General features: G+C 43.4%; 1 protein-coding gene across 3 annotated transcripts in view; it reads left to right on the forward strand.

The window, feature by feature from the left end:
* Nucleotides 1–6,578: 6,578 nt before the first annotated feature.
* The window catches only part of TRIM24 (tripartite motif containing 24), a 63,666-nt gene continuing 56,960 nt past the window's right edge, over nt 6,579–13,284 (forward strand). For 2 of the 3 annotated variants that reach the window (XM_030478702.1, XM_030478703.1), the window contains exon 1: nt 6,579–7,160. In XM_030478702.1, coding sequence (XP_030334562.1) covers nt 6,785–7,160 — 376 coding nt within the window. In that variant the 5' untranslated portion in view covers nt 6,579–6,784. The remainder of the gene's footprint in view (nt 7,161–13,284) is intronic. The other variant, XM_030478705.1, reaches the window with a different exon arrangement.

Genomic DNA, 13,284 nt, shown 5'->3' on the forward strand with positions numbered 1-13,284 from the left:
TTCCCAGCTGATTCCTTAATGTGATTCATATGGATGGCCTTGAAAGCCTAAGTTGAAAGAAAGGGACTTTCTGGTCAGAAATAAGGGTTCATTAGGAGTACCATTGATCGTGAAGGAATATCATGACCTTTAGATTGCAAGTTGCAGTAGCTTAACAGATAGATGAATACTTTTAAAAACATTCTTTGCCTTTAAACTGAGTATATTTGACCTTAAAGTCACTGGGAAAATAAATATGTGATTGCATAACTCCATTTTATTGTTACTTTTCAGAACAGAAGGGAAAATGAATGTAATTTTGGTCCTGGGCTGTTCTTAGTAATTTAATGTGATCTGTTGTCCACAAGAGGGAAAACAAACCTCTGACACTCATTAAGAATGAGAACAAAATGTACCTTACTGTGGGTATTCAGCCAAAGAACTAGGAGTGAAAAATGGTACAGCCTGTGAAGGCGTTACTGAAAACCAGGTGGGGTCAGCAAGTGAGGTGACAGGAGGAATACCGGTAATGAGATAACAACCATTTTCCTTTGCAGTCTGCAGAGTTTGGGGATTTTTTAATTATTGTTATTTCAGGTTTTGTTATTTTAATAAAAATGCTTCAGAAAATTGTGAAGTTGGAGGAAGAGTTCTGGTAATTTGGTAAATGTCTCCTAGATGGGGTTTTTTGGGGGGGAGAAAACAAACAAGCAAAAAAGATTTCAAATACTTTATGTTGCATTGTAACATTTATTTAGCATAGTAATAAACAAAAGACAAAAATCCAAACAAAATATTTTCATTGACAACATAGTATTTAATCAAATCCAGACTATGTCTCAAAAGCTTTTCTTCACAAATTATTTAAAAATTGGGGAAACTTTTTCCTAATCTGCATTAGCGTATTCTGAAACCTGAGAATCTTTTGTTACATGAAATTTTGATTCTCCTCACAGCTAAAGACTACCACTAAGGAAGTGAAAAAAGATGTCACACAGAGCTTCCTTTCTATATGTATTCACCTCCTATAATCAATGCTGACGTTGAAAGTGACTGTTAAAGCAACATTTTTTTCCTACCCCACCCTCCCCAAAAAAGAAAAATAAGGAAGTCCCTTTTCAGGAATGAAGTCAGGGCAGAGTCTCATTCTGGTGCATTACAGTCTCCCAGTGGAGCCAGGTGACTTGAGAAACACTGTTCTGCAGGTCTCTTTGGACCTTACCAGAAACATACTCCCTAACAGGAGTTTGCAATGCTTCATTTTATTTCAGCAGCGCTAACACTAACAAGAACCTGAGTAGGAAATCCTCATCAGATAAAGAGACAGGGGCAAGGGAAGTGCTTAGGCAGGTAGGGAGCTAAGCACTCAATTATTACTGAATTTCAGATCCACAGGCACTATAGTCATACCCCCTACCTTATAATTCCTAAGATTACTGAGATATATTAACAGAAGCTGTGGCCCCCACTGGATAATTCCTGAGTTCCTTGAAATGAGTCTAATACCCAACAAGGTTACTTGTGCTGCTGCAGAAAGATATTTCTGGCCTTTTACGTGTCAGAAAAGAAACTGGATGTGACGGATTTGGAGCTGCCCTGTGATAATTCAGGAATATGGTCTGTTGGCCTGATTATTTGGATGAATGTCTGAGTTTAACTCATCAGGGGTTGGCATGCAACTGCACTCTTCAATTATCGCTGGGCCAGTCTGTACTTGCAACTCTGGGCTGCCCCACTTCCACTGAGGCTGAACAGACAGAGGGCATGGGGACTTGGAATGGGGAACAGATTCAGTTTTGAACCCCAATACCTCTACCTGGGCAGCCTAGCATCCTGCTCATCCCTAGGAGAGACTCTGGTCTTCAAAGGCCCACTGGGGATTAGAGATGGGACCTGTAACTGTGTGATGAAACAACTGGATAGAACATTGTTAGGGGACATTAACTGGGATGTGTTCATGTTTAGCCATGCTGATTTCATGTGTTTGTGGAATTTTCTGTGGAAGTGAAGTTTAACCCTAAAGCATACATTTTTGAAGAAAAAAGGTTTGTGAACATCAGAGATATTTTTCAGCAGTTTTTGTCTAATACTGGGCATTCAGAAGTGGCATGTTGCCTCTCACCTTGGGCAAGCCCCTTTTCCATGAAAAGGAACTCAACGGGATGACCACAGGGTTAATTTACAAAAGCACAGTGCCTTCTCTGAACATGAAACTAATGGGAAGCTGTGCAGTGGTGGTGTTATTCCATAGTAACAGTGGAGGTGTATTGGGTGGGGCAACAGAAACATTACAGGGTGGCTGGCCCACTCCAGGGTCTTGGACACAGCCCCATCTGTGGTGAGTTTCCAGCTGAGACCAAGCTGGTCGAGTAAATCTCTTCTGGATTGTGAAAGAAGAGTGCCAGTGGTCATTTGCCAAGGTATTGAAGAAATATTTGAAATATTCTTTTGTCTTATTATATAACACAAAACAAAGTTTCTAAGAAACCATCCCTCAATTTGGAATGAAAGGGGTTTTTTGTGTGTGTGCGTATATTGGGTTAGTGAAGTATAGAGGACAGAAAGTTGAAATTCCTAAGAAAATTACCCAAACCAGGTTTATCTCAATCTTTCACGGCTGAGAGGACAAGCAGGTCCTCTATAACAAGTAGTTTACTATAGCTTTATGGGTTCTTGGTTGTGGAGTTCAAAAAGGCAGTCTACAGGCCTAAACCATATTCTAGATTAATTCCTAATTCAGCCACTATAGCTAGGGAGGGACTATGTTCATTCGCTGCTTATTCCAGCTGTTTGGGTACATAAAGTTCTCCTTCTTTACTACTGCTGGAAGGGTTAATACATTACATCTCCCTGTCTGTGAATTTCTAATGCACTCTTCTTGTCCCCAGTGAACACCTTTTATATTTTATGGATTTCACCCAACAGCAAAACTGACCATTTATTTAGATATCCATTTGTCAGGAGAAGCCAGACTAGTAAATGGCTTTATATTCTGGAGCAGATCCTCCCAGAGACTGCTTCATGTTATTGGTAGTGGTGTCTGGCCAAAAGCTGCTATATCCACCTCTTGGATGACCACAGTGGCAAAAGCATTTTTTAATGGTACAGAATGCTGAGTCTCTTCTGCCACTTCCTTCACGACTGCCACATAAAGGATGAAACTGAGCTGCCTGGATCACACTGCAAGCCCCATGGCTTTATTTCGGTCTATAGAAAAACTTTGGAAAGAGACTGTTTAGTGTCACATGGCTGTTTTAAAAGCAGGAAATGTACACGCTGATGGTTAGGGGTAATCTGGGACGGGCCGTGTTTTGTAAGGCCAAGTGACTGACTACTAGAAAATCTAGAAATACAGGGAGGAGACTAACTGAACCAAAGACAAAAGGAAGAAATCAGAGCCAGCAAATAAATTCTGAGTACAAGTTGCTCCTAGGTATGAGCCCTCCACTAAGAAGTTCTGCTGGGCAGTTGTCAGCCATTTCCGTCTGCAGCTGAAGTTTCTGAATAACTTTTTGTGGAGTATGCTGCAGGAATCCAGATTACAAACGGCAAAAATCTAGATTGTGGTCACAAAGTGTATATCTGAACAGAAGGCAAAATGCTGGAGGAATAATACTGCTTTAATTGGGATTTAATAAAATTCACATATTGTGAACAGCTCTTACGCTCTTTTGTGAGTGTTGAAAAGCAAAGAGAGATGAAGTAATCTCAAGTTCTAGTCGTTTTCTGCAGCCAGTCAGCATGACTTCCATGCTTTCTAAACTGTCTCTATCAGCTTGTCATCATCTTAATTCTTTCTCCATTGGTTTGCCTCATCCCAGTGAAACACTGGAGAACCCAACAAGTCTTCTTCTGACAGAAACTAGACAAAACTGGCTGCTGTTTTCAGACTGAAGGCAGTGCAGCAAGTATAGCCCTATGGCAAGTTTGTCTACACTGCCTTTTACAAGCAGCCCCAAGCCAGCTTTGCCTGGGGTCCCTGTTGGCCACATGCCGTGTAGATGTGGCCCCAAAGCAGTGCACCCAGCTGAGCATAATGGATGCAGCATCCTTCATTGATTGTTTCCACATTTTGTCTGAGCAACGCATTTACACTTAAAAGCTTTTTCCTTCACTCTCTTCATGCACTGAACGACTGGTTATCTCAGGATTATTTCTGTTCCTGCTTATGCTTTTTGCTCCTGTCCTGAGTACTCCTAATATGATGCCACCACTAGGAGGAAGGAGAGCAGGGCTTGCTTTACTTTCAAATTCAAATGATGCAAGTTCAAACATTTATTTTAAATCAAATGCTGTTCAGATGCCATGTGACTACAGAATTTACAGCACGGTTTGAGTGAGCTTTCCAAACATCCCAAGCAAACAAACTTTTCAGGAAACATAATCATATCATTTTACTAATCTCTGGGATACTCGTGAGGATCATAATTTTCAACAAAGTGTCTGCTCAGATCCTTTGCAGGGTGATCTTCATAGCCTTAGATAATATCTCTATTTTCCTGTGTTGACACCTGTTGGAGAAACAGCTTATGCTACTTAAAGAAACTACCTAGTGTGATGATCTTATGACTTGCTGTCATCCCTCACAAATATATCATTCACTGACTTTCCTGTTTGCTATTAAAAGTAATCAAACATACTTCAGTTATCGCCTGTTCCCTGGCAGACCCATTCTAACGGCATTTTTGATACTTTTTCACCTTAAGGAACCTGTTCTCCTTAGCTTTAACTCCCGAATCCATTTCATCATTATCACTTACACTGCTCTCAGCATGTCAGCTCCCATCATAAGGAATTATTAGAACATCATTGTAGGATGTTGGATAGCCAAGGCGGTGTGGAGGGAATTAGAGGAACAGTTCGATGGACCTCTACCCTATGAGTTGGTTATTCTTAGCAAAGGGAGAGAGGCAGTTGGGCTGGGAGGCAGAAGGTGTGCTTCAGGAAACTGCTTCTGGTGACATCTTTTCCCCTATATTTTGGCAGGTCACGGGTTGAGAAGGCATGACGTGTCCCCTCTGTTGATATTCTTAAGCAGAGAATGATATTTATCTCTTAACAGTTCCTCATTGTAAAGGCAAATCTGCTTCCCTCCTCTCCCTGAAACAACTTGTAGTATTGTTCTCCTGTTATGATGGTAAATTATGGATGTGAGACACGCTGAATCATGACAATGCTCTGTACGCAGTTCTATGTGCTGAAGAAATTTGTCTTTGTCATGAACGGCTTTTCTATGCTCCTATTTATTATGGTTCTGACGTTAGGATCTTGATGGGAATGCAAGGAAGCAGGAAGCACACTGGCTGCTCTGTGATTTTAAATGCAGATATCTGGAATATTCTGAGGAGCTCGTATAGGTTTATGATTGACCTGTGACCAACACATAAGCAGCGCTTCGTGTCTGCACACGTGCTTAAGTTACAAGTGTTCAATAAAACCACAGAATCATAGCTCAATCAGGTTGGAAAAGACCTTCAAGATCACCAAGTCCAACCTTTATCCCAGGATATCCCAGGACTGCCAAGTCCATCACTAAACCATGTCACTGAGGGCCTCATCTACATGGTTTCGAACACTTCCAGGGCAGTGACTCCACCACTGCCCTGGGCAGCCTGTTCCAATGGGTGATCACCCTCTCTGTGAAGAGATTTTTCCTAATACCCAATCTAAACCTCCCCTGGCACAGCCTGAGGCCGTTACCTCTTGTCCTATCACTTGTTCCTTGAGAGAAGAGACCAATCCCACCTCATTACAACCTCCTTTCAGGCAGTTGTAGAGAGTACTAAGGTCCCCCAGATCCTTCTCTTCTCCAGACTAAACAACCGCAGTTCCCTCAGCTGTTGTGTCCAAACCAGAATCATACTTTTCCATCGCACTGTTTTCATTTTACCAGTCACTAGTTAGCTGCACTCAGGTAACATGCCTGTGCACGGCAGCGTAAATGCGATCCAGGACACCAGAACTGTACACAATACTCCAAGTGAGGTCACAGGAGAGCAGAGCAGAGGGGCAGGATCACCTCCTTTGACCTGCTGGTCACGCTTCTTTTGATACAGCCCAGGATACGATTGGTTTCTGGGCTGCAAGCACACACTGAAGCTGGCTCATGTTAAGCTTCTCGTTAACCAACACCCCCAAGTCCTTCTCTGCAGGGCTGCTCTGAATCTCCTCTCCGCCCAACCTGTAGCTGTGCCTGGGATTGCCCCAACCCAGGTGTAGGACCTTACACTTGGCTTGGTTAAACTTCATAAAGTTGGCATTGGCCCACTTCTCAAGCGTGTCAAGGTCCCTCAGGATGGCATCCCTTCCCTCCAGCGTATCAACCGATCATTTGGGCAGGGTCTGAGAGGACCATGGGCTCCAGTCGCTAACACCGTGTGTGTGGGGCAGCGCCACCCCGCCACTGCGGACCGCCGCCATGGGGAGAGGGCGGGGCCTGCAGGGGGCGGGGCCTACGAGGGCGGGGCCCTCGGGGCGGGGCTTCCTTCGGCGGTCGGGCGGGTTCCTGCGGAGAAGGGGCGGGGCGGGCGGAGCGCTCTCCGCACGTAGCCGGTGGGGGGCGTGGCCTCGCAGGGGGCGTGGCGCGGCGGGGCGGAGCGGGGCCGGCACCGCGGGCGGGGCGGGGCGCAGCGGGGCGAGGGGCGGCCGCTGGGCAGCGTCCTCCCGGGGCAGGCACACAAACACCGCGAGCCGCGCGGGGCCGGGGTTGGCGCGACGGGGACCGAGCGAGCGAGGGAAGCGGCGGGACCGGCGGGGCCGCCCCTCCTCCTTTCAGCGCTCCGGCGGCGGCGGCCGGCGCAGGACAATGGAAGAGGCGGCAGCGACGGTAGCGTGCGCGGCGGGGGGGCCTTGCCCGGCGGATCGCACGGGAGCGGCGGCGCTGAGCGGGGAGAACGAGGCCGAGAGCCGGCAGGGGCCGGCGGAGCGCGGCGGGGAGGTGGCCCCGCTCAACCTGTTGGACACTTGCGGCGTGTGCGGGCAGTCCATCCAGAGCCGGCGGCCCAAGCTGCTGCCCTGCCTCCACTCGGTCTGCCTCCGCTGCCTGCCGCAGCCCGAGCGCTACCTCATGCTGCCCCCCGCTATCCCCTTCTCGGCCGTCGGCACCCCGAAGGAGCCGCAGCCGCCGGTGCCCTCCTCTTCGTCCGTCTCTTCGCCGGCCTCACCCTTGCACTGCACGCCTGGTAAGTAGCCCTTGTGCCGCCGGCACCCGAAGTTGGGGGTGCTGCCTCCCGGAGCCCTGTGTGTCGCGACAGACTCGGGTGGTGGGACCTGTCGCGGCGGGACCTTAGGAAGCAGCGGGTGCCGTGGCGGGGTGCAGGTGCCCGGCCGCGGGGTGCCGGGGCACGGACCTGTCAGTGCTTGGGGCGGGCTGTGCTCGCCGGCGCCAAGGCTCTGTGTGTGTTGTGTGTGTTTTGGGTTTTAATTATTTGTGTTTAAATTTCCCACCTCGGAAGGGACGGCGGTAATTGCACTTTCCCAGGACCTCTCTCTGTGCCGGTAGAGCGAAGCGGCGGGAGCAGCTCCCCTCGTCCCCCCGCCGGGTCGCGGGTGCGGAGCCGGGGCCACCTCTCTCGGTGGGGGGGTTTGCACCCAGAACGGGTTTGCTTTTGCCTCCGGGCGGCGGGAAACTTGAACTCGGGGTAGTGAGGCAGGAAAACGTAGCGAGGAAATAGACTTGTTTGAGTCCTGTTTGGCGGCTGGGAAGGAGAGAAAGGGGACGGGAGGGGGGGAGTCAGGCAGATGACACCCTCTTCACACGGGGTTCAGGCGGGGAGGATCGGAGCGCCGGGACCGTACAGAGTGCGGACGGACAGGAACACTTGTGCACGTGATGGGCAGCCTGGATGGCTGGATCTGGTCACGCATTAGTGTGTAAATTGCGTGTTTGACTGTGGCGCTGAAAGGAGAATGCCGCGAGGAAGTTTTGGTACTGACAGCTACTGACATAGTAGCTAATGTCAGTGTGTTTACAGTACATCTTCCACAGCAAGATGTGTTTTTTATAAACTCCTGCAATCAGAAAGTACTTTCCTAATGTTTTTCTTAGGTCTAGTGGGTCACTTAATTTTGTTAAAGGCAACTTCATCTTAGGAAAAGGTGCAGACAAGCATCCTCTAGTGGAAATGGGCGAAGATCCTGGAGAAACTGAATAGAAAAGAGGAAGTGTGATGGAAACTGAGCTTTTCTTTAGGTATCAGTGGAGGTTGTGTTTCTTGGGATGTGTAGTGGGGGCTTAAGTGAAAGCTCTCCACGAAGAAAGAAGTAGTAACTCCAGGTTGGCCATTCTTAAGTGAGTACTGGCTGTTGTCCTTTAAGTGCATTTAGGAAATCTTTACCATCCTGCCAGCAGGTCTGAACAGAAAGATTACAACATGAATATGCAAAATGTTTGCAGCAATTGGTAAAGGAACATCCTCTTGAGAGAAAGGAATATTTGGGACAATTGGACCAGAGACAGCCTTGCTTCAGAATATCTGAGAAAGTCCTGAGTATGCTGTTAACAGGATACGCTAAGCCTCTTCATCTGTGTGGATGTGTGTGTTAGTGTATTCATTCAGTCTTTAATTTTAGCGTGTGATTTATGTAGTAGTCAGACTGCCTCGTCAGAAGTTCCAGAGTGGGAAAATCTGTGAGCCCAAAGCCCCAGTGTATTTAAGCTTGGTTGATCCGGGAGGTGTTATTCCTTGTACGTCTACAAGTAGAACTGTAAAGTTCTGCATGAGAGGAACAGAAGCAGCACAAGCTTTGGTGTATGATAGGATATTTCAGGAGGAGATACTTGAAAGTGAGAAAGAGGGCAGAGATGTAGCTAGTTTAGGGGTTGCAACATAGGCTGAGAAACAATATCATCATTGTCCTATCAGTTTTGAGGTCATGAACAGCATAGCTCAATTCCCAGATGTTCTGTTTAAATATAGCAGAAATAAGGGTCTGTACTTGACTAAGAAATAAGATGCATCATAAGAATGAAAAGATTAGTGCTATTCAAACATCTACTTGAAGGGAAAAATGATAGACAAAATAATGAATTGTAGCAACAGTAAATGTGGATCCTAAGTGAGTTGGTTCTGTATGAATGATGGATACAGTTTATATTCCTTCTCCTCCTACAAATTTACAGACATACTGTTGTTTAGTGACGTTATTTTTACCCTGTCGGCTCTTTTTTCAAATTATTTTCATGCTTCCATGTTACCATTCATTGGCCAATAGGAAGAAGAAACTTGTATAGATTTCACGCTCTTCTTGATGCGTTATTTACACCTTTTCAAGGTTTTAGTCCATTTAAAATGGCAGCGGCTGTACACTAGCAAGCTAAGGTCTAACTCCATGATGTGCATGGGCTGCTTTCTGTTTTCCAACTGATATAAGAAAGTTCTGAGCTGAAGTTAGAATTGATTGGAGGAAAAAAAAGGTGTTAGTCCCTGGAGCTGATTATATTGAGGAAAAATGTTATGGTTGGAGGAGTTCTTAAATTCTAAGAAAATGAAAGGAAGGACAAAGCAGTGCAAATCTGTCACCTTTTCTGGTAATATGTTGTGCGAAATGTTTCTGAGGAGTGACCTGGAGAAATAAGCTTCCTGAAGAGTAGAAGCTTAGAAAGTTGGATAATCTATGCTCTCATAATGTAAATAGAGATTACTGTGACTAAACTGAAGAAATGAACAGCAAGGAAGCTATTTGTGCTGGAAGGAATGTCGTAGGTAAGGAATACAATAGAATTACAAACTATGAAAAGCTACTGAAAGATAAGGAGACAGACTGCTTATGTACATGTACTGTGCAGTAAGATGTTACACAAAGAAGCCTGAAGAAGGAGTGGTAGAAGGGAGTCTGGCTTGGACAAAGGAGATGATGTGATTTGAAAAGTTCTTCACTAGGCCAGCCTTTAGAAGGGGTGTTGTGGTAATATCCAATCAGTTGAGAAACAGGTAACCAAAGAGGAACTGAGGTTCAAGTATATTCTGGATATACTTTTTGTCTTCAGTGAAGTGTTCCCAGGCAGAAATGGTGCTTCGCTTTACTGGAATAATTTGTACCTTCAACTTCCAATATATAGACAAGTTTAATTGGGAGAATGTTGGCTCTCTTCCAGTAAAGATACTAACAACTGAGTGCTGTGAAAAAAATAAAACTTAAAGATCTAGAATGAATTAAGAATTCTGATGTTGCTCTCTTGAATACGAGGTTCAGCATGGATAATGGCAAAGACAAATGTCAAGGCATGCAAAGGAGTTTCCTGTAGTGGATGTTAATCCATATTCTTCCTGCAAAGGTAGGCTGGTTGCAAGGCCAGTTGGCATGGGTATACATTACACTGCCACAGGCATTCAGTTTCGAAATAAAATAATTTCTATAGAAAAGAAAACCTGGAGTTTCTGATCTCTGTACCATTTCTGAAGTTCAGGATGCAGAATCAGCTGCGTGTCAGACTTCAGTGGTCTTGGCTAACACTGGAGAACTCGCGGCTTGTTTTCTCAATGTCCAGTGACAGCTTGTTTGATGTGATTTTTTTTTTTTTTTTCCTTTTTCCTTTTTTTTGTTATTGTATTGCCAAAACCCAGGCTGCCAGGCACAGAACATTGCAAACTGTGGGGCGTGCTGCAAAAGTGGGTCTGTAAGTGTGATACTAGCTTGTGAGCAAGTGTTCAAGGCCAGGCTGGACAGAACCTTGGGCAGCATGGTCTAGTGTGAGGTGTCCCTGCCCACGGCAGGGGAGTTGGAGTTGTGTGAGCTGTAGCTGGTGCATACAAGAAGGCTGTCATTAGAAATCTGCCATTTTCCCAAATTTTGTGCTGGGTGGTGCTTCAATGCCTAGTTGAGTAGTAGTCCATTCTTAATTAAAGGATAGCATTCATACTGTGGAGAGTATGTGGACATCATAGTACTCCTGTGGAATTTTTAAATGGAAGAGGTATATGAAAACTGCAAAGTTACAGGTTGAGATTCTGTTCCTTTCCAAAACATTTTTTTTAAGTTGCAAACATCCTCGTTTGCTTTTTATCATCAATCTGTACACAAAATAGATTGGGAATTGGTGTGGGGAAAAAGCTTGTGAGTGGAAATGTGTAGTAAAGCTTTATGCAGGTATCATGACTAAATGTGTCAATACGAAAAATAGTAGAGGAATGATTTTTTTTGTTTTTTTCTGTTTTATCTATAGACAAAACTACTAGCAAACAAATCTCTACGAAGCTGTTAAAAGCATGTAATATTTGGACACTCCCACGATATAAATTACTGGGGAGTGTCCAGACTAACAACTCAAAAATGTTCTGTACTTGATATTAATTAAGGAATAAATACTTCAGAGTTACTAAGCAAGGATTTTGGTGATGTTCGTGTTTCATATTTCAGCTTATTAATTCCCATAAATTATTTGTTTACCAATAAAATTTGGAGGTTTATAAGGCATGGAATGAAGACCTTGATATCCCCTCATGTATGTGGATAGCATCTGCTGTTCTGCTATGTCCCACAGTCAGTCCTTGTCCAGATAGCTTTAAACTCTTTCAGACTCTCATCTCATCTTGATATCTGGACTTTCATGTCATCACTTTGACCATGAAAATACAGCTTTTGAAATTAACTTAAATTTTCTTATTTATGTGTATGTAACCTGGTCTTTCCTTCTTTCAGTTTAATAATGATTAAGACCCCTGTTAGTTAGTATGAAGGATATAATAGCTTCATTTGAGGTTTCTAACAGTAAAGATAATTTTTTCTTCCAGGTCTTGGTAGTTTAAAAAGTCATAAGATTTTTTTTTTTTTTTTTTTTAATATCTGCCTGCTACATATAGTTATTTCCATTTCATCTTTCATATTACTACTTGCTTAAAGTGAATTCTCTCCATCTTCACCAATAGAAAGAGTCCATATTCTGTGTGGGTATACACTCACGCTTGCACATATATAGTTGCATCTGTGTATCTTTTCACAAGTCTTATTTCTGCTGTGGTGCCATCAAGAACAGAATTGTTTAACCTGTTTAACTAAGGATATTTGGGAGTGATGATACTTGAAAATAATGTATATTATAGGAATATGTGTAGGAAAGATATGCCTATTTTTCATACTGGTTTTGGTTTGTGCTTACTTTGAACTGAAAAATCCTGGAGCCTCAGAGATTGCACATGTGAAAAACATTTAGCATTGTTACAGGTGAAAGATAATATTATTGTTTTGACAGCCTGCAATGGACAAACCTTTTGGCTAAAAAGTCATGAAACTAGTAAAACCTTAAAATATTAGTCAGTAATCTGTCCAGAGATTATTGTTTTTCTAATTATGATGCACTTCTTTTAGAAAAGCTATACTTTCAAGATATATATGATGGGATATGATACTAATTGTGCAAGTGTAATTTGAAGTAGAGGATATATTTGCCAAAAAATCCTGCGTTCTTTTCTACCAAGAATTCCACAAAAATCTGTAGACATACCTATGCATCCATTATTAAGATGGACAACTACATGATGCTAAAAGAAGCTTTAACCATGCTTGCTCCAATATATGCTTAATATAAGCATATATTATATATTTATCTCATGTGTGTCTGCAGGATAGTATTTCAAGGGTAGGTTAGATGCATATACATTCTTGCTCCTTTCACTAATAGGAAGTGAGAGATTGAGAAGCTGAAGCCATCAGGAACATCAGATGAGTGTTAAAACAACTGCAGTAACGTAGCCAGGTTCATCTGAATTAGAAGCCTTTTAGAAGTTAGGCTGTAGAAGTTATCAAAATTGCTGAATGTTTCTGTGATTTTTTTTTTTTTTTTTTTTTTTTTTTTTTTTTTTTTTTTTTTTAAAGCCAAGATTTAAATCCTCAGAGGCCAACCCAGCTCTGTTCTGATACAAAATCATCTTATAATGTCTCTGGTAAGCAATTAGTACTTTTAATAATGGAAAGGAATCTGAGACCATAAAGTAACATGAGAGGAAATACATAATAATGTATTAAAAATTCTCAGATGTGTACCTAGTTGGAAGGATATTGGATTCTTTTAATGGATATGAGAGAGACTTCTTAAGAAAATGACTTGTCTGAAAAGCAAGGGAAAATAATGGTGCATATGTTCATGAAGAGGCAAGTCAAGGAAGGATATTTGTCTTAGCCCTTTGTGGGCTAGCTCGTTTGTAGGAGAAATGTATGGTAGGCCATGCAGCGTACTTAAGTTTGCCTGGTGACTTACATAAATACTGCAAAATGGCCACGTTCACTCAACTTTACGCAGTTTGTTAAATTTAAGAAAGGAATTTTATTGAAACTTTTGATTCTGAATGTAGTGTTGTTTGAAGAAGC

This window comes from Strigops habroptila, chromosome 3, assembly GCF_004027225.2.
Source record: "Strigops habroptila isolate Jane chromosome 3, bStrHab1.2.pri, whole genome shotgun sequence".
In the NCBI taxonomy this organism is placed as follows: domain Eukaryota; kingdom Metazoa; phylum Chordata; class Aves; order Psittaciformes; family Psittacidae; genus Strigops; species Strigops habroptila.